The sequence below is a fragment of the Meleagris gallopavo genome, chromosome 2 (genome assembly GCF_000146605.3).
Source record: "Meleagris gallopavo isolate NT-WF06-2002-E0010 breed Aviagen turkey brand Nicholas breeding stock chromosome 2, Turkey_5.1, whole genome shotgun sequence".
In the NCBI taxonomy this organism is placed as follows: domain Eukaryota; kingdom Metazoa; phylum Chordata; class Aves; order Galliformes; family Phasianidae; genus Meleagris; species Meleagris gallopavo.
The window spans coordinates 19394389-19418823 of NC_015012.2; the positions used below are offsets into that span (position 1 = coordinate 19394389).

The window sequence follows — 24435 nt, forward strand, 5'->3', positions numbered from 1 at the left end:
CCAACCCTATTACTTGCATTCTGCATCCCCTTAAACACAGTTTCAAGATTGAAGTAATTGATGTTTTCTCTCACAGTTTCCTTTGTTTGCAGCTCTGGGATGATTTAAATTCACAGTATGATGAGGGAAGGAATGAGGCAAAAGGGAAGGGTGGGCAAATAAGTGCATGTAACAACTCAAGTAGACAATGGGGCTATACAAAACAAGCTGACTTTAAAAAAAAAAAAAAAACAAAACATTCTGTAGCATCTATCACTGAAGTAGAAGGACTTCTCTAGGAAAGAAGGGTCAAACAACCAAGTAAGAGTTGCAGGTGGTATTCATTTCTCTTGTGCAAAATGTACTGGATGCACAGTTTGGGACTTAGCATTCTTTCTATTCTCCAGCATCCTCCTCCCATATACATGTGTTATCAGAAATAATGTTTCAAGAAAATAGCTGTGAGGAAGTAAGTAAATTGATTGTATTAACTGAATCTGAGTAGATGTAAAATGCTATAGCTTAAGCTGTAGTTAATTTATAGCATCTGAAGGTCTGGCCCTTAACAAAAGCAAGCATTTTATTTTTTTTAAAAGGCAAACTTTATTTTTTTATAACTGAACAAAGATGTTAATGGCAAAAGTGGGTTTCAGAGAGCTTTAATGGGACAGTGATGAAAGAATGAATGGACTTTTTTTGTCAGTCAGTTTGTGTGTGTGTATATGTCACAGTGATTTATTAACTGCAAAAATTGACTATGGCCACTGACAATGACCATGTGGTCTTATGGCAGCCAGCTGATGACTGACCAGTTTTTGAAGATGGTATGAGGGATCATAAAGTTTACTTCCCTGTGTATTATGATGATAGTTGCATCTATATTTAAAGCTTTCTGTCACCGGAGCACTCTTGGTGTTGTCAAGCTGTCTATTGGACTGGATGAGCTGCAACTTCTTGCAATTGAATGTCAATAAGACCAAAGCAATTTTGGTTGATTCATAGTGCCTGCTTAAGTATATTCACTTGCACAGATTACATTTGACAGATAGTTACCTTCAGCTGAACTCTGTGGTTAGAAGCCTTGGTATACTCTTGACAGTGAGCTTAGAGTTGATGCCTTATGTTTATTTCATATCCTGTTTTTGCCTTCCTAATACTGCATGTGTATGTCTACATTTAAATAAATTCACAGCTGAAGTACTAGTCAGTCCACTTGTTATCTCTGGACAGAATGTTGTGATGAGTCAATTCCAGTATTTTAAAAATGGTGTGCTTTTTTTTTTTTAACCATTCAGGCAGTTTTAATTTCAAAAGGCATCTAGTTGAGGATTTTTTATTTGGAACTCCTAGAAAAGCATACGTTGTCTATTGACAAGAGTAAAACCGAGAAAAAAATAAGTAGACGATAAAATCGAAGATGAAAATGTTATTCCTTCTGGAGTGGTTTTTTTTATTCTAGTAGTTTGCTAGTGTGCAGGAAACTATATTTAACAGAGGTGTTATTAAGCCCTGTTATATCAATGAAAGTTAAGATCCTCTCGTTTCTGCAACAAGATTGTGCATGGTATCATCAAATACAGATGTACGTGCATCCTCTATAAATCTTGTAAAGAAAAGCTTCTTCCCAGGTCTTTTCTTCTGGCAGTCCAAAAATATTCTGGGTTAATATATAGTTTAATTCACTTATTCCCTTGTTCCTACGTATGGTAAACTTAAATATTTTGAAGCTTCATTTGCAGTATGCTGAGGAAGGACTGAATTCTGAATAATTTCAAAACATTTCTCTGTGTAGTCTTCTAGTCAGCTTAAAGTAGCATCTTGATTTTGTAGAAAATTCAGTTACTTAATGTCAAATCGCTTGCATGCCTGCTGTTTCTACCCAATTCAGTAGCCGTTTTTAAAATATGCAGGTGATTTTTCTATTTTTCTATGAGCTTAAATAAGTGATAAAAGGTAAACTTTGGAGTTTTTACATCCTTCTTTCAGTGATCGTTTGGAGTGCAGCATCCTTAATAAATTACCATGTTTGGAAAGCTCTGATGATAGGGCAGAGCTAAGATTATATTTTTATCTACTGTTAAAAAATGAACCTCAATCTACAGTTATGTTGGCATAATTTCCTTTTAAAAATGGATGGTCAGAAATAAAGGAATGTACCTGTGAGCATTCTTTATAATACTAAATTCCTTGACCACAGTATTACTTAAATTAGTGAATGGCTTAAGACCTTCTTGTTTTCTTCCTGTACAATGCTCTTTAGCCTGAGAGCCAAAGATGTGTGAAAAATCTTACTTTGGAAAGAACATAGATGTAGCTTGCTTCTATTATCATATGTTCTTTTCCTTTAAGCTTGCAAACAGGCTACTTCCAACACTTGAAATACAGAGGGATGGATGGTCTAGGCTTGGTTGGAGGTGCAGAGTTCTAATTAGAAATGTGATTTAATTTAGCAGTAGCGGGTGAAGTAAGACCTATGCGCTTGATTTTCTTTGCTGAAGTATAGTGGGCAAAAATCAAAGAGTGTAAAGCTTTTAAGGAACTGTAAGAGCTATTTTAAGGCAGTACTACTCCTCTCCTCAGCTTGATCACATCCAGACTGTAAGGGTAGGGAAAGAGTGACCAAATTTGTAAATGTCACCAGTCTGATTAAAGTTAAGCAATATGCAGAGGTCCACACACAATTATAGATATGTCAGGATACCCTAACACAGTTACCTATATTTATTCATCTATCATCTATACATCTACCTATTATAAGTTAACTCATTATCTCTTGCTAAGCTTTAGATCTGCAAAATACCCCTTGTTGTCTCCATTTTCATTCCAAATAGAAAATTAAAATTTGAAGACCAAAAGATTGAAAGTGAATTCTCTATAGGAGGCTCTAAGAGGATGGAGGAGGGGGTAAGACTACTATAGATTTTGGTGGAAGAAAGACATCTGCCCAAACATTCCTAACAAACCTTATGATTGCCAAAATATACTTACACTTCAAAGGTGTAGTAATGCTTATAGAAGTTATTACTGAATTATCTGTTCAGCCAATGTTTTAAACTTGATTTAGACTGGATGTGGCATATATTGTAAGTAGAGAAGCAATACCAGATTATACAAGCAGCTTGTACAGTAGTGCTGGTTAGCCCTGTGGAGTGGAGTCCTGACACAGCTGCAGAACTTGAGCTGTGGAAACTATTGCATCTATGTATCTACCAAAGCAGTCATAAGGTGGCTGATGGGCTTATCTGAAGGTCTGGGAGGAGTACAGGAGTTGTAGGGTAAACTTTATTTTAAACTTTATTTCTTACTTTTTATAGTAGTTCTAAGAAAAATACTTACTTTGGTGGCACATACAGTGTTCCTATCTGTCTTTATGTGTGCTTAAGAAAAAAAAGTTAAATGTGAATGTAATAAGCTAAAAAGGAAAACAAAAATGAACGGAATAATGTGAAGAATCAATAAATAGTATAGTAAGGAGAGCTAGAAAGCAGAGAGACAGAACTAGGAGGAGGGAAAGGTTCCTTTGAGAAGGATGCTCAAAATGCTTACATCCTGCAATTTATTCAGTGAAGAAAAGTGTTAAACTGTGGTAGAAAGTTGTCTGCCGCTTCTGATGTACCAGTTTAGGGGCACATAGTTCAATTTTTAATGATATGTAAAAGGCAGATGTGGTGGTTTTCTTTGTCATTACCTCTGCTTGAATCACAGCATAATATAGATTTGTACTCGTGCTAATAGTTTCACACAGTGTGAAACACAAAACATCCGTTTGTCCATTTTGTATTCCTTAGTCAATATCACTGACCTTTCCTCTTTATAAAAATTCACTTAAAATATTAAAATTGTGTTGCAGACTTTGTAACTGCAGCTTCAGGAAGACTTGCAATTATGCAAGAAAATAGCAAAGTACCTACCTATGTGTCTCATCTCTCTGATATGCAAAATCCCCTTAATGCATCTTCTATTAACTGTTATACTTCTGATTCACATGTGCTCTCAGGGTAGAAATGTGAACCCGCGTGTCATCCAATGGTAGAATATGCTGTATATCTTCATATAAGCAGACAAAAAGAGCATATTTAGACAGGTTGAAGGTGAAAAAGATTTTTATGTTCAAGTTTCTGATTACACTATTATAGCAGCATCACTAATTCCCTTCCTTCCATCTATTTTCTTCTTTCATCTGTTGTCATTGGTGACCACTGTTGATTTGTTGACTCTATTAAAGTATTCAAGGAAGCCACAGGCCTGTCATTTTGGTCATAACCTTAATCTGTTTTCTCACCTTGGGAGAAAATGTGTTAATACGCTGTCTGTTTCTATAGTGAGCTCATTGAAGAAGTTCTTGTTGCAACAGATCTGCAATATGTTTAGAAGAAAAAAATGTTTTTTATGAGTCTTGACTATTTTAACAGAGAGCAAGCTGTGCTTAGGAAGCAACTTTTGTAAGGACCATACCAAATTAAGTGAGCAATTGTAACTGAACGCTGTGCAGTAATTTTTGAGCTATGTGAGTCACAGTTTCTTCTGATCTGTCAGAATCTGATTCCTCATTATTTCTGAATGATTAAGCAAATCATTTATGCTAACTTCTGCTTTCATTTATATCTTTGTACATCCTGTATAGCTCTATTGACTTTGGAGCTGCTTAAGGTTTTACAGCAACTAAGTGGAGGGGTCATTTCTGTTTCTGCCTGTTGGCTGTTCTGGAAAATAAATGCTTTACCCAATAAACTGTGTAGCTACTCAGTTGCTGTTCATAAAGCACATCAAAATTCTTAGAATTTTGTGTAGTTGTCTTTATAATAATAAATTTCTATTTCTGAGAAACTTATTGATGTGTAAATAGAGCTTATTTAAAGGATAAGCTAACGCAGATTTTTTTTCCTACAATTTGTTCAGTTTTTGCTTGTTTTCTCAGTAGAGAAGCAAGGTCTTAGTTTTAGCTTGTATTTAATTTTAAAATTTTGTTTGCATTTGCAATTAACTAAATTTGCATTTGCAATTTAAAAATTAGCTGGTTTTTTTTCCCTCCAGGTTTAGTTTACAAATCTCTAGTATTTACCAGGATACAGTTTGGTGTCTGGTGTGTATTGTAGTTTCCTGAACTGCACCTTTTTCATCATTTGGAAATAGCAGTGTCCATTTACATACACTGGAATGTATTCCTTTTTCTTCTATTTATCTAATGACAAATGTTTGGTCCTTGTTTGTTCTGTGTCAATCATTCCTGTTCCTGCCATCTGAGACTTTCTTTGATATAAATAGAATTAGGAACTGAAGTTACAGTTGAAGTGTTTGGCATCACTTAATTGGCTGGAAAACTAAATAGGCTATAGTTGGTATCATTTGGCTTGAAATGACTGGAAAATATTTTGCTTCTTTTATTTTTGATGTCAAGTCCTTTCTATTGTGGAACTTCTCATCTATGGCCTGCCAGTGTGGTAAGGAATCCATATGATTTCTGTCTTGTTAGATGCTGTGATCTAACTATTAGAACAGTAGATGAGAAGAAACTTTAAGATTAAATTGTATGTTGTGGTATTAGAAGCTATGATGAGTAAGAGTTAAAAAAAAAAAAACCAGTATATTTAATCAGTAAAAGAGATTAAAGTTGTCTTAATTTATCTGAAATACTATAATAAATCTTTTTCATGCAATTAAATATTAGAATAGGAAAAATAACCTAATGGTAATATTGCATTTTTAAACATTATTGCATTAGAGTATTGCATTATTAAACAATGGTGCATGCATTAGGGATTCTTTTTCACACCTCTACTTGCTATTTTAATTATTAGAAATAATTTTGTACAACGTGTAGACAGTATTAGGACTTTTTTAATGGGAAAATCATACAGATGCAAGAAGATTGCAGCGTCTGCTGAAGGAGAATTCACTTAATTTATTTTACCTGAAATGATGCAATTTGATTCTACATAGATGAGATTAAAATGGTCTCAGTTGCTTTTATATGTATATTACAGGGCATTTCAGTGACAGGATGATTTGTGTAAGTAAAAAGTGTTTGATGCTTAATTAGTCCAGATATCACACATGGTTATTGTTATGTAATTAATGTGTATGTTATTACCTGACAGCCCAAACTGTATAGACTGGCATCCTGGAATTCTCACAAACTGATTTGGACTGAAAAGTAATAATTATAGCTCAGAAAAGAAAAGGGGGGGATCCGTGTAACTGTTTCATTTACTTGAGACCTCAAATTTATTCTGCCTTTATGCTAATAGGGAAGGTTAGGTTTCTTCTGCAAGGCATATTGAGTGATTTTACTGAAATTCTAAATTTTATTTAAAAGAAAAAGAGAGAAACAGCCACCTTAATTTTTCGATCAATCTCTATAGTCTGTGCCTTTGGGAACTACCAGTTTCTGCATTCAAGGAACAGCAGCTTAAACTGATGTAAAGAAATCCATGGGAAGTTACTAAGTGTATAGAAACCATGTTAGGTTGAGAAAATCTTAGAGCTGCCAGTGCTTTGAGGGTCAAAGAATATTTGGAAGCAGTGTCATTCGTCCTTACTCTTCTCCCATATGCTCCTCTTCTGCTTTTTGCTATTGTTAGTCCCATGGTCTTTGCTTGTACAACTGCTCTGGATTTGACTGTAGTGTTATTTTGCTATGAGGTTGCTGCAGTATAGTGGAAGTTTCTGTAATTAGTTAATACATGAAAATACTCTAGTTTTTTCTTCCATGATTGCTCAGCCAGATCTAAAGTAGCAACACTTAAGCTAACTTGCATTATTTTGCTTCCATGACTAGATTTTCAGATGAGAAAATGATTGTAATGCCTTTGCTGTCCACATCTAGTTTCATAAACAGTACATTGCCCTTTACTGACTTTTTTTTTCTTCATTTTGCAATGTGGTGACCCATCAGGGTAATTTTTCCTAGGTAGGTAGTGGTTGGATTTGGCATAATTTGGAAAGAAGTGATTCAAATTGGCTCAAAGGACAACTGACTTGTGAACAGGGACCTTCAAAGAACTTCATTTCAGATGTGTTAAGTGAACTTGCTTTTGGCTTTGTTGGCCCAGCACCTCTCATCTTGAAAGTTCTCCTGGATCATGACAACAATCTACTAGAGGAAAGATTGTGTATATTTTACCATTTCAATGCACCATCATATGGATTTTTCCATTGCTTGAAATTGGTATTAAGCTCTGCACAGGCAGAAGCTAATGTAGTTGCAGACTGAGTTTTTCTTAGTAACTAATCCTTGCCACCTTCCCATGAGGTGATTTGCGAAGTATTTGACAGATGGAGAAGCACAAGAGGGGAGAGATTGTTTCAGAGCTGGGATTAGAGATTTGGAGTTGCAGACTTCTGGTATTGTGCTCTACAGCAAACAAGAGGCAGTGCTTTCCTACCCGTTCATCTCATTCTCTTAGGGCAAATTCCTATAGAACTTTATTTACAAAGACAATAGGGGAATAATCCCATTGTCTTAGTTAGATACTAGTAAAATTAGTCTTTTATTTCTGTGATATTGTATGCAATTCAGTGCTGATGGTCAGGAGACATTGAATAACATCAAACAGCAGATTTGGTGCCAACCTTCATTCTTATTTAGCTTAGGCTAAACTGACACCAAACTTTTGAGATATTCCTCTCCTCCCACAGCGGAGAGCCACTGGGATTTTTTTTCTTTATCCCACACATGGCTTCCCTCCTACATTTTCCTCCCATGTCAGATATTCATACCCCCTTTAATAACCAGCAGGGGGATCATTACACTGAGCTACTGCCAAATGCATAATGACTGCTGCCTTTGCCTTACACAGTCACTGCACTACTGATATCCAATTCAGCATTGTAAAGTGCTTAGGGCTACCTTGGGGATGTGCTATATTAAACCCAACTATTCTAAATCCTATTTAATATAAAGAGATTGTTGATGGGGGAGGGGAGATGGAGATTTAAAATTGTCGTTAATCACCTATTTTCAACAAGTAAAAATACCTGATCGTTTAGGGCCCAATTCTGTCACTCTTAAGCCATAAATAGTCCCGCTAATTTTAATAGGGCTGTGTGAAGGCAAGCACTCTGCTTACTACAGGGGATGCAAAATGGGGTCCTACAGAGGCTGTAGCTGAGGTGGTAATCTTGTGGTGAGCTGTTGGGAGTGAGTGAGCCCATTTCTGAATTCCACTTACAAATGTTTTACAGTGAAAACAGGAAATCGGAGACATGCTTCATATCTGGCTAAAAATAAAGATACTCTTAAACTTGTAAAAGACAACATTTTTATTTGAATGATATGACAGAGCTGCCACAGGAGTGTTACCTGCTATAAAGAAAGCTTAAGAATTATTACCTTTATTAGACCAGTGACACTGAGCTTTAGCCATACATTTCTAACTTCTGTCCCTCTACAGAGACAATTTTCTTTTCTTAAATAAACTGTCATGCTAGTGTTAATATATTGTTGGCTCCCTCATACTCTGAGAATACTGCTGATATAAAACATGTATATGTTAGATTGGTAATAGTATCTTTAGTGTAGCTGACTAGAACAAATGTGTTTCCCTCATGGCTGTGCTAATGTGATAAAGGAAAATTGGCTGTTCATCAGCTTTTGGCTGGGTAAAGACAGTAGAGATGGAACCACATTCTTTTTATGCATTAATACCACTGAGAACTTTTCGCTAGTTATATTTCATGTACGGGCATGTTGTGCAAAGATGTTGTAAAACATGAGATAATGCTGCAAATAACAAAGTAGAAAAGCCTGTATCTTTTATGATGATAACAGTCAAACACCAAATGACAGTAACAGGCTGTAAAAAATGTGATGCAGGAAAAAAAAATGTGGTGCAACCACCATATACGCATATATGTAGGATCTTGCGAATAGGACATCAGATGTTTGGAGGGTTTTGAATTAAAATTAAATTTAACAAAATGTTGCATTCAGGTCATTGATGTGTCAACATAAAGAATAATTTAAATGGAGAGAGATGTATTTTGAGTGGTTAAACTCACATGCAGTAACTTTTAGAACAAATCTCATCACTTAGTAATTATGATAATAGTCTTCAAATTTCCATCAGTGGAAGGACAATAAATTTTCCTGTCTAGATCTGGGATATATGGACAGAATGTGGAAACAGCAATAAAGCTCAGCATGCATGTATATGTTTGAAAGTGAGGTTTAAGAAGGAAAAAAAAATAATCTGTACAATTTGATGTCAAACCTAAAGGAAAACAAAACAAGCAGGAAATCCTATCTCATTTCATATTTTCTTTCTTAAAATACTTTATACACTCATGTTGCCTGAGGCACTGATGATGATGATCTGATCTGATTTATAGATAATTGTCTGTTTACCTTGGTCTGAAATTCGAAATGCTTTATTGTTGGAATAGCCATTTTGAGTGCTTTTATGGTTTTAAAACTGGTATTCAGTTTTCAACTTCCCTTTTTGCCACAAATTATTCTGTTTTTTATACATTGTTTGTTCTCATACATCTACTGGTCTTATGGAAGCAATTATTCCAGGTTTATTTTTATTTGTTTAAAGTGGGTATCACAGCAGGCTGAAGCACTCCATGTTTATTTGGCTGCTGTGGACATGATTCACTAGGCATGCATGTTGGCAAAATGGAACCGAAATTCTATATGTCGGCAACAACAAAACAGTGCTTCAGAATTCAAAGGCTACCAAAGTGCTGTGTGAAATAAGCTTCATGCAAGCTAAATACTGTTAAAATCATGCAATTTCATTTTTGCAAAAAAAATTGCTTCCTGAAATGAGACTAAATTTAAGAGTTATTCAATAAAGTTCAAAAGTTTTGAATAAGTTGAAGTTAGCTTCAGTGTTTCACATCATTAACAGATAGATAATTGTACCCATTATGACTTATTTTCATCTTATCCCTGTATTGTTGCGATTAAATTATTCTGCAAAATGCCAGACTGAAAGGCACTTCCATGTTATTAAACTTTTCCCAATTTTATGTTACTTAAATATGGATTTTTAGTGCAAAAAAAAAAAAGTACTTTGTAAAGCTCAGCGTCATTTGACTTTGTGGAGCTGGGAGAATGCCATAAACTATTTCTATGAACATTCGCTCAAATTTAAAATGAATTGGCAGGGCAGGGAGTGCTTGCAGAAAACAGTACCCTGGAGTGCCGACTGAGCACTCATTCCTAGCCAAGGGTTCTACTGATGTAACGGAATTACCCACTGGGTGTAAAGCAGATGTAGCCAGTTTCTATACCATTCCCTTCAGCCCTTGTAATAAGAAACATGCTGGGGCCAGGGAGACATTTTGGAGGGGTGTTCAAGGCCTGGCTGAGATGTGCTGTGTTTGGTTATCCTGAGTGTGGTAGATGGTCCCTTGAGGCCTGGATGAGCTGATGTGTATGAGAAGAGCTCTGACAGCTATAGCATGTGCCTATGGCCTGAAGTGATGAAGGAGCTGTAACCAGTCTTGTACCTTGTGAAACAGACCCTTCTCTTTTTTTCTCCTCTCCCCCCTCCCTACCAGATCAGTGTACTGTAGATACTACTTTGATTTAACCACTGTAGAATTTTTATAGTCTGTGCATCTGAATAACGATCTTATTAACTGGATTGCTAATGAATGAACAGAAAAGAGGTAACTTCTGTCAGTAGGTGCCAAAAATAAAGGCATGATGCCAAGTAGGTCAAAGTAATGTTTATGATTAATCAGTGATATCTGCAACATGCATTGAAATCAAAAAGGTTCTGTAATGAAGCACACACTTTCCAATTTTCATTGATTCCATAGGTGTATTACAGCAGAATTAGTTTCTTCTTGAATGGCTGGGAAGATGACAGCACACCTTTTGATTCAAGGATTCTTGTGGGAACAGTTGCAGATACTAATGCTGATGGGACACTGAAAATTGGACAAAGCTTCACAGGTAAATATTTCTATTTTAGTAGAATGCTGTAGAATATTCAAAATAAGATATTACTACATGTACATAAAGGCTTTCTGCTTTGTCCAACATACAGGTCCCTGAAATAATGCTTTCTATTAATTTACTGCTACGTTTTTTCAGTAAATAGATGAAACTATTTCTGAATAGGATTATTCTAGCCACTAGATTACATGCCTGTTTAGAGACAGGAGCAGAGATGAAGACTTTTTGACTCTTTGTGTTCTTCAGTTCTATCAATACTTGTGTAAACTACTAGCAGAATGAGAACTGTTCAGCCTCAAGAGATGCCTGATATTGTTACTATTCAGCAACATCTGGAATTTCATGTGTGCTATAGCATGACATGATTATTGTAGAGCAGCTTCAGGATGTCTTCTTGCTCTCCTCAAATTCTTGGCTCTGCAAATGTAAAAACACTGACTTGCTTTTCAGGAATGTGCAGAATTTGGAGCTAACTCCTAAATATAAATAACTATGTTACTTGGCTTTATTGTGCTTTTGGGTAAGAAAGCCATTCTGTGTCCTGTTTCTTAACGCTTCTGTTTGTGATTTGATTCTGAATACAAAATAACCATTAAATGTATTAAAGAAAGGATTATTTTAAACTGCTTTTTATCTTTATTGTATAAATTGATAGGTACAGTTGTACCTACTGTATCTCTTCTCTAATTAGAGGTGGCATATGGACTGGCTCATTACTTCTGTCTAATGAGCCGATCCTTGTGCCACCTCTCTAATCAGAAAAGAGATAGGTACAAAATGTTCTTATAAAGTTATTATAAATCATTCTTCTTTTAAAAAAAAAAAAAAAAGTTACTGCCCTTTACAGTTTTGTCCAGATCCAAGATGGTTTCATTCAGGGGGGTAATTGTGCAAGAGATCTCTGTGCTGGATTAAAGGCGCTCTCAAGCAGTGAAAAGCTGCCTTCTGCTCAACAGGATTTGATTACTTATATGTATATACATGCTATGTTTTTTAGGTTTAGAGCAATTTGTTGGAAGGATGCAAGACTTTCGCTTTTATCCAGTGGCACTTACAAACAGGTAAAGAACTTTTTTTTGTTTAAAAAAAATTAGGAGTATGGTGATGAGAAAGAATAGATAACTTACTTATTTCTCACAGCATTGTGCTTTTTAGATATCTTTAAGTGATTGCTTATAATGCAGTTTACTGGATGTCAACTCAAACATGATTTTTGATCTTCAAAGTCTTGAGTTAAATTAAACAATATAGCGTATTTTGCTTTTTAATTGTTGTTTAGGTATATGTAGGGAAACTCAAAAGTAAATAAGTGCATGCTTTCCTTGCTAGTATTGTTCCTGTTACAACCAGACTTAGCAGGTATTCTAGCAGAGAGTAGATCCAGTTTCTAGATTCCAGTGCTTATAAGCTATCTAGGTGTTATCAACTTGTCATAATTCTGACATAGTGTGTACTGGTAAGCTTAGGCACGTTAAATGAGACTTGCCAAGCCTCCCCAGAGCTTTCTGTAAGCTGCAGGCAATCTCTTCCATAAATTTCTGCAGATGGGGTGCTGCTTCTATGGCCGCCTTACTTCCAGAGAATAAAGTCTGCTATTGTTCCCAGATATGCAGCATTGTGAACAGTTGTCTCTAAATTTTTAGCCCCTAAAGCAAGGCTTACTGGTAAGCTAACCTTCCTGTCGTGGATTTTAGTGTGCATCCGCAGTTGTTTGTCAAGCACAGTCTTTACTCCCACCTTCTCAGAAGCACTCATGGGGAAATGCCTTAGTCTCAAGGGAAAAGAGGAGAGGACAGAGGGCCAATCATGTTTAGAACAGTCCAAAACCAGTGAACCATTGATCCAAAGGAAGAGGGACAGACATTGTAGCTGGTCAACATGCTGATCTTTGTCACTGCCAGCTTGACTCCTGTGGTTAGTAATTCCTTTTGTCTAGCTTCAGCTTCTCCATGGCATCAGACATCCATGTACTGTATTCTTGACACCCTCAAGTCTCTACACCTAAGAGGTTATTGTCTTAATTCTTCATTTTTTTCTATATTAGATAGTCCTCATAAGCCACTAATGACTTTTCTACCTCAGCCCATGTAGCCTTGAGCCAATTGCTTTGACATCCTTCATCCCCTAGGCCAAATTACAGTTGCCACTGCAATTTCTCTTGCCCTCCAGCCTCCCTTCCGAGCGTATTACAAAGAGATGTTACCTTTGCTATCCAGCTCTTGCTGGATTAATCTAGTCAATTCAAACTGGCCAGAAAAAGTCAGCTCTTATTTGTCTGTGTGGTGCTATTGGGTAGGCTAAGCACAGCAACACTTGTGACTGCAGACCTTAAGGCTACTTAATGATAATCTTTCGATAAGATGTAGAGTAGTTTCCTAGGAGCACTGATGTCTGCAGGACGTGACAATGAACTGATCTCCTGTGAATTTAAAGTATTCATATGATTCGGAATTCCAAACTGCGAATATCATGTTGGTTGTATATTTTTTTGGAACAATGCTTGAACTACAGAACTCTGAACTACAACTGAAGTCACTGAAAAGAATATAGTTTAAAAGTTGAAAGATAAGGTATTTTACAAAGTGTTGCAAGCTAATGATTCATAACTTTGTCAATGCAGTTTTATTCCCACAAACAACTCAGGTTAGAATGTTTATGAGGGATAAACTGTGAATAAAAGTCTTTGTCGCATATGAATTATTTTAGGTCTATGGCAGTTGGAAAGGTCCTGTTACTGTGTTCTATAGGATCTGCAGGGGCTGTTACTGTTGAAATTAGGGAGATGGGATAAGTAAATTTTTAATTTAAAAAATCCATACTTTCTGGGCTCCCAAAATCCTTCTACACCAGAGATGAATGAATAAAGGTTTATGTAATCTGCCCATGTCATTCACCTATTACTTTGCCTACCGTTTCCACCTACCCATTCAGGTTGGTAATCTCACTGAGAACTACAATGATTCATCTGCTTTGGCATAGGCTGTAGAATCTAACAGAGTGATCTCAGAATGGGGCAGCCAAATCAGTGGATATATGTTACAGATGGCTAAAAGGAAAAATATTTTTATCTACATTTTCCAGGGTGCAGCATGATACTTCTCATGCTGCCTTTTTGAAGGGTTTCAGGACAGGCATTCAACTCGTCTGTGGCTACGCCTCATAAAAAGCCAGTGCTCTGGGATGCTTCAGAACAGTCCAAATCAGTGACTGGAGTCAGACGTGGTACTATAATTAAATATTGGTAGGGTTTTTCCCCTTGCACCTACGACTGAATTAATCCTACCTGAGAAGATGTCCTGAGAAGGAGTTTTTTTTCCCTTGGTTCTGTTTATTTATGGAGCTCCATATTGTAAAGGTTGAACAATGAAAGCAACTCAAGTGCTTTTTCATAGATGCCTTTTGAAGATGCCTGCTGCTTGCTATTGATTAAGTAGGGACCCTAGGTGGCCTGATTCGTGGCTGATTGCCCCATTTATATGAGATGAAAACAGGCCTTAGGGCTTCTAGAGTAATCTAAGTTGAATTTTATTTAATCTATGAGCCTAGAGGCACAAAGTGACACTTGTCATTTTTTATCATGTCTGTAATTACTTTATATGCTGTGACAGAGACATTTTGGAAGTATTCTCTGGAAAATTTCCTCATCTGCATACCCAGTCAGAGTGCCGCTGCCCTGGAAGTCATCCCCGGGTACACCCTTTGATACAGAGGTACTGCATCCCTAATGGTGCAGATGATACCACTAATGACAGAGTGCTGAGACTGGATGCAGAAGCCCATCCTCTGCATTACGTCAATGATGATGACATTGGAACCACCTGGATTTCATCTGTGTTTGCTAATGCTACAGGTCTGGATCATGGTGTTTCTATCACAATAGATTTACAAAATGGACAGTATCAGGTAATTAGAAGATTACATTTGCCATTTGTTAATCTGATCTAGGAAGAGATTTCATGTTCACTTTGTTTAAAATTTTTGCGGAACTCAAGCTTTATGCTTAAAGATGTTTTCCTTAAGAGCCAGAAAGAAAAATTCTATTATCAGCAGGAAGCAGTGCCCTGTAATTCTTGCTATGGAGTTTTTCTTTTTATGTACCTTAACTGTTGTTTTAAGCAGTAATCTGGACGAGGTATACCAGTGTGAATATCCTGTTTGAAGTCATCAATGCTTAGAAATGATTGCTGTCTTTTTACTTTTTTTTTTAATTTCAGTTAGATTTCTGTAAATTTTGACTTCAGTTTTCTCTTGAAATGGGATATGAAATTTTTGTGATTTTAGATATAAAAGTCAGATGAAGTTTTAAGTCTGTAGCACACTGGCATGTCATAAAAGATCTGTTATGTAGCCTAAGTTTTTTTTCTTTGTAATTAATGCAGAAAAGGTAAAGAATATGATGGCAGGTTTTGGCCACATAAATAAGAATTAGCCTGTTATTTGTAAGTCAGTTCAGATACATGTGAAGCTTTAAAATCGATTTGGTGCATATAAATTTCAACTTACATGCTGAGGGAAATCCTTGTTGGCACAATACGGATATCAGGCTGGATACCGAAGTGACAACAGATTCCTTAAATGCCATTTATTTTTGTCAAAATTAATATCAGAATAACAAATTATGGATGGCTTTGTATTTCAAATGGCCTTTAAAAAAACAAGAGTTTTGATGCAGCAACTCTTTTGGTGCAGCAGTTCAGTTGCTCTCTAATGTCTGAGAGAACAAAAAGCTTGCTTAACAAAAACTCAAATTCAAGACAATGTATGGACTGAAATGCTGGTTTTGTATTCTGTAAATGTTAAAATAGGCTTTTGTCACATTGAAATAAAAAAGTAGTGTTGAAATTCTAATGATTCTATTATACAGCCATTAATATCAATTCATACATTTGCTCTCTTCTTGTAGGTATTCTATATTATACTACAGTTCTTTAGCTCGCACCCTGAAGCAATAAGAATTGAAAGGAAAAAAGAGATGATCTTAACTGGGAAGACTGGCAGTATTTTGCTAAAAATTGCAGTATCTTTGGAATGGATAACAATGGATCTCTAGAAAAACCAGACTCTGTCAACTGTCTCCAGCTTCCTAGGTATGAGTGGATATTATCTTCATGTTACAGATGCTCTGAACAGGTAGCATCCTGACACAATTCATTTCCATGTCCTACTGAGATAGAATCTTTTAATTTGGTATACTCATTTATTATAGGCTGCTAGGTATATACCAGATCCAAAATCTGGCCTTTCGATTGAAGATCACCAAAAGGTCATCTGTCATTTTTATCAGATTTCAGACATTGAGGAATGTGACACAATTGACTGTCTTATTTTTGAGCTAGACTTCTGAAATTGTGTATGTTTGTGTTGTGTGGGACTGTTATTGTCAGTAGAATTAGGGAACAGTGGGATAAAGAGTGAGAAAGACAGTTATTATTGATTAGTTGTACCTATGTAGGGAGTATGAATGTATTCCTCCTGATCAGTTATTCTGTGGTTCCGTGATCTCTGAGGCTGCAACTTGTTCTGGAGCTTAGAAAAGAGGACAGAAACTTAAGAACAAAATGCAGTCACTTGACCTTACTACTAATCCTGCAAAACATGTGAGAAACAGGTTCAAAATTGTAACATTAAGCTTTTCAATTTTTCTAAGCAAGAACAAGACTAAAATCTCAGGAGCGAGCCAAGAAAGGTCATTACTTAAGAAACAAGTTGCAAAGCTTTTTACTAGACTGTTAGCATGTGTAACTTCTAAACATTTTAACTTGTTGTATATAAATATATCATATAACTTATAATACATAATATATGCAGTTTTATACACATGTGGACATATATATATACAAATCTTTGCTACTACAGGTATTCACTATTTCTTGCCTAATTTTGGATGGCAGACAGTATTTGGCTAACTTATTACTTGGCTGGAAAACAGTCAGAAAATACAGTACCAGGTGCTGTAGGCATTGGTATTTTTCCTTTATTTTCTGTTTAACTTCTGTTGCCTTCCTAAGACTATTCAAATGACTCATCTTTGTTCTCCAGGAGTTCAGAATTCTGTAGAGAATGCAGAAATCTTTGTTTAAAAGTTAAGGAATGTACTCTGTAAATGGTGAAGATTCTGTGTACTGAAAGAAGGGCAAATGTTGGAATAATGTTCTATGTCTGTTTTCCATTCCACCACATGCTTTTAAGTGCCAAGATGCGACCAAGTTGTTGGTGGAGGTTTTAAACAAGAGTGTACCTTCATGGACAGAACTTCTTAGGATGGCCTGGAGGACAAGTGACCTTGGCTTTGAGATCCTTACTGTAGCTCGAAACTTCATTGTTTGGTGACCATGAGCTAGCGCCTAATGGACTTTTTAGTTTCCTTGAGGAAATGAAAGTTAAGGCTGTTTATTTCCTCCTACATCTTGTACCACCCCTGTAAGTCAGGAGTCAGTCATTGTCCTTTATCCAATTATCAGAGGCTTTTGTATGTTTACTCTGAATGTAGGCTGATTCGTGGTTTAATTTATCTTGCTATACTGTTTTTCTAAGAAGCTGCATGTAGAAGCTTTAAGATCTTGATAACTTGTTTATGTAGGTGATGCTGGCCTTACAGTTCTGCTGTTCCTTCTGGTACTTTCATACCAAGACTGTTGTTCATCAGCTATTTGTACAAGCCTTAGACAGCTGTAACGGAAATGTTGTGTCAAGGAAGAAAAGTGTAGCATTTAATTTTCTGTGGAGGGATTGAGAGAAAGTATTCCCCCAAAAGAACACACAAATATATTCCACTGAGATTTTTTGTTAAGCACTGAGCTGACTAGGGACACAATAAATTCAAAAACACTTCATAAAGACAGAGTAAGGCTCAGCAGACCCAACCCTAACTATGATTCTTACCCTTTAAAGGCTCTGAGTTATTCTGAGGTGAAGAAAACTAACTTTGAATATTGTACGTCAATACCAAATGATATCTGTGGATGCCAATTTTTAATGTATAGGTATGCAAAGAAGCAGACACTCTTGGGTAGAAGTTCAACTTGTTAAGTTTTGCCTAGTAAATACACCAATGTGAGATATAATTAATACCAAAATGTAAGTGTGAGATCTGTGTGTTCTTGTTTCTTTAACATTTGCTTGACTTCTGAGGAATGTCTTTCCTCTTGGGCTTAATCAGACAGTTTTATTCTGAAACCCACTATATTCCACTAAGCTCTCTTTCACTGTGCTCACTGGAAGGTATTAATGTACTATATTTATAACTTTGCTCACTCATAGTAATGAAATAATATATTCCAGTGACTCTAAAATTCAAAGCGTAACTATTTGTAGTTTTTCTTAGTGTGTTCAGCAGATAAATAACAATGTGGGCTTGTTAATTGTATTAGTCATCAGAAGAAATTCTTTGTAGCTCAAGCATAGTTCATATTTCTTAGAGACACTATTAAACTTTTTAAAAATGTAGTGCAGATGCCACTGTATCAGTGTTATACTTCATATTTAGAAGTTGTTTTCTAGATGATTCATTTTAATAGTAAACTTAGGGTCCAGAGAAGAGTGTGGAAGTCTGGGGAAAACAGACAACATTTTAAAGTATGTTTTCTTTATCTTCCTTGAATTTTGATAACTAGGAATTCTGTGGTGTAAGACCTTAATTAAAATCCATTTAAAAAAAAAAGCTATGTACCATAATATGGAGACCTTCTCTGAGGGGAAAAAAGCTAGAGGAATGGAATCTGTAATATATGTGTCATTTTGGTTTTCATTTGTCTTTCTTTCCTTTATTTAAACAGCTTTACTCCGTATTCTCATGGTAATTTAACTTTTAGTGTTCTTACTCCGGAACCAAATCACCGACCTGGTTACAATGATTTTTACAATACTCCATCTCTCCAAGAATTTGTGAAAGCTACACAAGTGAGGATTCATATGCGTGGCCAGTATCATACTAATGAGTCTTGGGTAAATTTTAGGCATAGATACTACGGAGTTAATGAAATTACAGTCAGTGGAAGGTAGGTATTACTGAAACTCTTCCTATTACTGCCTCCAACTGCTAAAGCTGTGCGAAGTATGTAATGCCTTGCCTAAAATTTCTTGAGGTGGTTCTTCTTTTACATTTGTGAATAAGAATGCAACTTGGTCTGAAGGAGTATATAAAGTTTGATATGATTGGTGTGCTTGTTTTTTTTTTTTAAAGCATCTGCTCACGTGTTATTTTAATACTTACTATAAAAATCTATCAAAAGCAATCCTTTCCTTGGAATTACCTGTGCCTCTAGGCAAAGGTTTGTGATTGAAACCATGGCTTGTGCTTCACTTCAGTAGCTCTTCCAAGTTTCATTATAGACATGACAATTTCAACAGTTGTAATACACAGCTCATTCTTTGTTTTAGCTTCAATTGTCCATTAAAAGTGGGCAGCTGTGAGTGTAAGTTTTACATTATCTGTGACTGACAACTGTATTGTATATGATGTGTTGTGAAAGAACTAATTATGCCCTGCAAATAACATGCAAATTTGGCAATGAAATATTTCCATGAAACACATGGTGCACCTTTTTTTTAGTAAGTATTATTTCTGAAATTCTTTTGAGAGAAAGCACCCTACCAAAGTTCACATTTACCTTAAACTTTCCTACACTCCTAATGTTTTCATTATTGATTTATGTTTTGATAATTCTTTTACTAAAACAGCTTCTTGATTATCTACAATCTTCTTGATTATGTCATAGTAAAATTATTTCAGGAGTTCTTTCAAGAGTGGTTTCTAAAGCAATGCTATGCCTCCAGAAGATCTGCCATTCAGATAGTGATTGTTACTTTCTATGAAATAGTACTTTAAAAGGTTTTATTTTATAAAAATCGGGCATTTTAACTGAGATCAAGTGATCTACATTATTGTGCTAGATATAGCTAAGATTCCATAAAGTATAGCCATGTTGTAAGGGTTAACACTGATGAAAAATTAATCTTTTATAAATATGTATTATATATTGAAATACAGTTTTCATTACCTATTATGTAAGGTAAAAGTAGCTGTGATACACGATGGCTTTAATTTTCTTGGAAAGCAGTTCTTGATACTCGCAAATGTGTTCAGTGAAGTCATTTTTTGTAAGTTATTGTAGTTAAAAACATTCTCTTGAGTTTATTATGAACAAATAATAAACGAGCCAGACTGTTTTTCATAAAACAAAATTATCTTCATGATCATGTTATATATCATTGCAGAGGTGTTCCAGGTGTTCCATGTGTTCAGTTACTCTTTGCTACCTCTTGTTCCTTCAGGTGTAATTGCCATGGCCATGCTGATAATTGTGACACAGCGATGGAACCATACATGTGTCTGTGCATCAAAGAAAGCTATACAGAAGGAAATAATGTTAGTCTTTTCTTTGTGTCTACTTCACCTATGTACTGTCAAATCTGGTATTTTAGATCTAGAAATGTGAACATATGTATGTTGTTGTTTCCCTAATTTTCATAGGGAAAGTTGTTATAGCAGGCTTTATATGAAATTTAGAAAACACATACACAAAAAAAAACCCAAAAAACAAAAAAACAACCATTTTGGTTTTAATGCCTTTGTCCTGGTTTCTGAGGCAGTGCTGATCGCATATGGAAGTTTTGGTTGTTGCTATGTGATGGGAGTTTTACAAGGAGTTTTATTCAATATTTTGACTCAAATCATGGATCCAGGCAGTCTTTTTTTAAAACACTGAAAATTGAGTTTTGAATTTATGTATCTGTTTAAAGACAGTCTGGAAATGTTGATCGTCCATATATTTTGCAGTCATATATAGGATTTGGCTATCCTTAAAATACTCCATAGTACTTTCACAATTGTTCTAATGAAAGATCAACTTTCATACTTTAATGCTGTGTCTTTTCAGTCAGCAGCTGGTAAGGTTAAACCTCCTGTTGGAGCTAGAATTCAAAGGACATATTAAATAACAAACGTAAACAAGTCGATACAGTCTAGACAATACATTCTTACTCCTGCTTTGCTCTTAATAACAGCATTTCTCTATAATAAGGGATTTTGTGAAATACAGTGTGTAGCTGAAACTTGTCAAGTTGCGGAACTTTAATTTCTCAACTAATTTTACAGTTCTTGGTCAGGGAGACCCAGAATGAGTATCTTCAGTGTGAGACATTTACAGAAAAAAATAAGTGAAGAAGCTGAACACATCCTTGTGAGATGAGAGACAAGCTCCATGAGGTTTTCTTTTCTCCTCTTTCCTAGTTTGGCCTCTCAAAATCTGCAAATGATTTTTTTATCTTCTCCTTTCTCCTGTAGTCCCAAATTTCGTGCCCACATATTTATTTTTCAAAGCACGTTGTTTATTACTTAAAGACAAATCTCCCATGATGTGTCAAATATCTATATACACAGTGATGTAAATAACTAAAAGATCATTTTTAATGAATTATGCAGGTTTTTATTACCTGATATTGCTTTGCTATGCAACAGCTATCCAGATGTATATGCCAGATGAATTCAAGGCGGTAATTTTAGCTGTATTAAGTGTAAATGTGACAAGGACATTACTCTACCATATGTTAAGAGCTTGTCAAGGGATCTTAAATTTCTGGTCTAAGATACTCTAAGAAATAATCTTCTCAGATCTGATGACTCACTTCTAGCAAAGTTTGAAAATTAAAGGACACTACTCACAGTGCAGTTTCTTCTCAAATGTTTGCCATGTCCCCTTCCCTCCCCACACAAAAGAAGGAATTTTCCAAATGCAAACAATTTAGCACAAATGCTTAATTGAGATTCAAAATTTAAAAAAAAATTAAAAATAAGTGGTCTGAGAAACACAGGTATGTCTATGAAACAGTTTTTTATCAATCTTCAAGGATAGTCAAAAACTATAGTGGATTTTGATTGTCCTTGACATGCTTGCCTTACAAAGATCAGAATCTCTAAGTTGTTTGGAATTCACCTGAACTCTGAAAACTTACTTCAATGTACTGATATATATATTCACAAATACAAATTCTATTTTATTGTTAATTCTACTTTATTTCATCTTTAGTAGAAACTGACGTCGTAATAGAATCATAGTATCACAAGGTTGGAAGGGACCAACAAGATCATATAGTCCAGCCATCCTTCCATCACCATTACTCCCACAAGCTGCAAAACAATCTTTTGTAGCTCCTCATCCACATGCCTCTTGAATGCTGCCAGGGATGGCAACTCCACCACCTCCCTGGGGAGGCCAATCCAGTGCTTGACCACTCCTTGAGAGAAAAACGTTTTCCTTGTGTCTAATCTGAATCTTCTCCGGTGCAATTTGTGGCTGTTTCCTCAGGTCCTGTTTGTTTCCTGGGAGAAGAGGCCAAACCCCTCCTGATCACAGCTTTCATTTGGGAAGTTGTAGAGTGCAATAAGGTTTCCCCTGAGCCTCCTTTTTTCCAGATTAAACAATCCCAGCTCCCTCAGCTGCTCCTCATAAGACACATGGACTTAATGGACTTAACTCCATTAACTATTACCTATTGGTCACAGCCCTCTAGCCAGTTCCTTACCCAAAGAAGGGTATACCTGTCCAGGCCATGGGCAGCCACCTTCCCTGGGAGAACACTGTGGGAGACCATGTCAAAGGCTTTGCTGAAGTATAGTAAACTACATCAACAGCCTTTCCCTCTTCTACCACTCTGGTCACCCAGTCACAGAAGGAGATGACGTTGGTCAGGCATGACCTGTCTTTCATGAGCCCGTGCTGGCTGGGCCTGATTCCCTGGATGCCATGCTCATGCTGTGTGTTCTTACCCAAGATGCTTTGCTCCATAACTTTTCCTGATACCAAGGTCAGGCTGACAGGCCTCTGTAGTTCCCTGGATTCTCCTTACAGACCTTCTTGTAGATGAGAGTCACTTTGGCAAGTCTCCAATCCTCTGGGATCTCTCCAGATAACCAGAAGTGCTGATAGATAGTGGAAATGGGCTCAGCAGTCACCTCTGCTGGCTCCCTCAGTACTCAAGGGTGGAGCCCGTCTGGTCCCATGGACTTGTGACAGTCCAGATGGAGAAGGAACTCTCGAACTGTCTCCACCTGAATCACAGGCGGTGTATTCTGCGTAGCATCCCAGACTTCCAGATCAGGGTGTAAAGTGTCTGAGGATAACTGATCTGACTATTAAAGGCAGATGTAAAGAAGGTTTTGAGGACCTCAGCCTTCTCTTTATCCTCAGTGGTCCCATTTCTCACTGTATCAAGTGAAGGATGGAAATTCTCCTTGGTACTTCTCTTACTGTTTATATATTTGTAAAAAGATTTCTTGTTCTCTTTTACTGCAGTGGCCAATCTGAGTTCAAGTTGGGCTTGTGCCTTTCTAACTTCCTCCCTGCATACTTTAGCAACCTCCTTGAAGTCTCCCCAAGTAGCCTGTCCCTTCTTCCAGGGGACATAGACTCTTTCTTCCAGAGTCTCAACAGTAGTTCTTGGTTCATCCACACTGGTCGTCTTCCCTTTTGGCTCACCTTACAGCACTCAGGAACAGCCTGGTCTTGTACCCTTAAGATTTCCATCTTGAAGAGTGTCCAGGCTTCCTGGACCCCTTTACCCTTCAGGAGCAACTCCTAAGGGACCCCAGCAAAAAGCATCAGAGTCCACTCTCTGGAAGTTCAAGATAGCAGTTTTGCTAATCACTCTTCTGGCATTGCCAAGAATAGAGAATTCTACGCTTTCATGGTCACTCTGACCAAGGCAGTCCCTAACCTTCACATCTCTCACCAGTCCTTTTCTGTTAGTGAAGAGCAGGTCTAGCAGGGCACCATGCCTGGTAGGCTCTGGTATTTGATAGACATGACAGAACATGTTATTACATTCTTCTAACTTAGTTCTTACAGGCTACAGACATATATTTCTTAAAAAAAAGAAAAAGAAAAAGCAGAGCTAAAGCAATTCTTTTAATTCTTCAACCAGATGAGGACTTCTGTTATGATCATTCTCCTGCAGTAACAGCTACACAAAATAGCAATTGAGCCCCAGGTACTTCATTTCCTTTCCTTTCTTGTAGGCATTCTCTTTCTACACACCTACAGCCACCCCTCATTGTATGTGTTTTTCAGGTCTCAAGAGCTACTCATCTATTTTGCATTTAATCTAGGGAGAGAAACTGTTTTTTATGTGTATTTTCCAAATTCAAGTATCATGCTTTTGTTTTTGCTAAGTTAGATGTCAAAATCTTCTAAGAAAACTGAATGTTACATAATGTGCTTTAACATTATTAATAAAAACCAAGTAATTGTTTTAGCTGGCATTCCTCTTGAGAGGTCAGCTGCTCTGTTGCACAAACTGGTGTCACCAGTCTGAGGAGAATCTTCTTAAGGGCAAAGCATTCAGCTTCTTCGTTTAGTTTGTTCTGTAAATGCTTTGTGACTATTTTGGGAATTAGCTTGGCCTCATAGGAATCGAAACTGAAGCACAGTTTCTCGGCAACATTTATACACAATTTATAGACAGGAATATACAAACAAATTCTGTGCTGTTACATGAAAAATTTGAAACAGCCCATGAAAAGAGCAAGACAATCAAAAAATGTCAGC

General features: G+C 36.4%; 1 protein-coding gene across 1 annotated transcript in view; it reads left to right on the forward strand.

Moving 5' to 3' along the window:
• The window catches only part of USH2A (usherin), a 395196-nt gene that overhangs the window by 35385 nt on the left and 335376 nt on the right, over positions 1–24435 (forward strand). Inside the window, 7 exon segments of the mRNA XM_019612664.2 lie at positions 10753–10888; positions 11889–11952; positions 14500–14794; positions 15795–15861; positions 15864–15978; positions 18667–18888; positions 20165–20258. Of these exon segments, the coding sequence (XP_019468209.1) occupies positions 10753–10888; positions 11889–11952; positions 14500–14794; positions 15795–15861; positions 15864–15978; positions 18667–18888; positions 20165–20258 (993 nt within the window).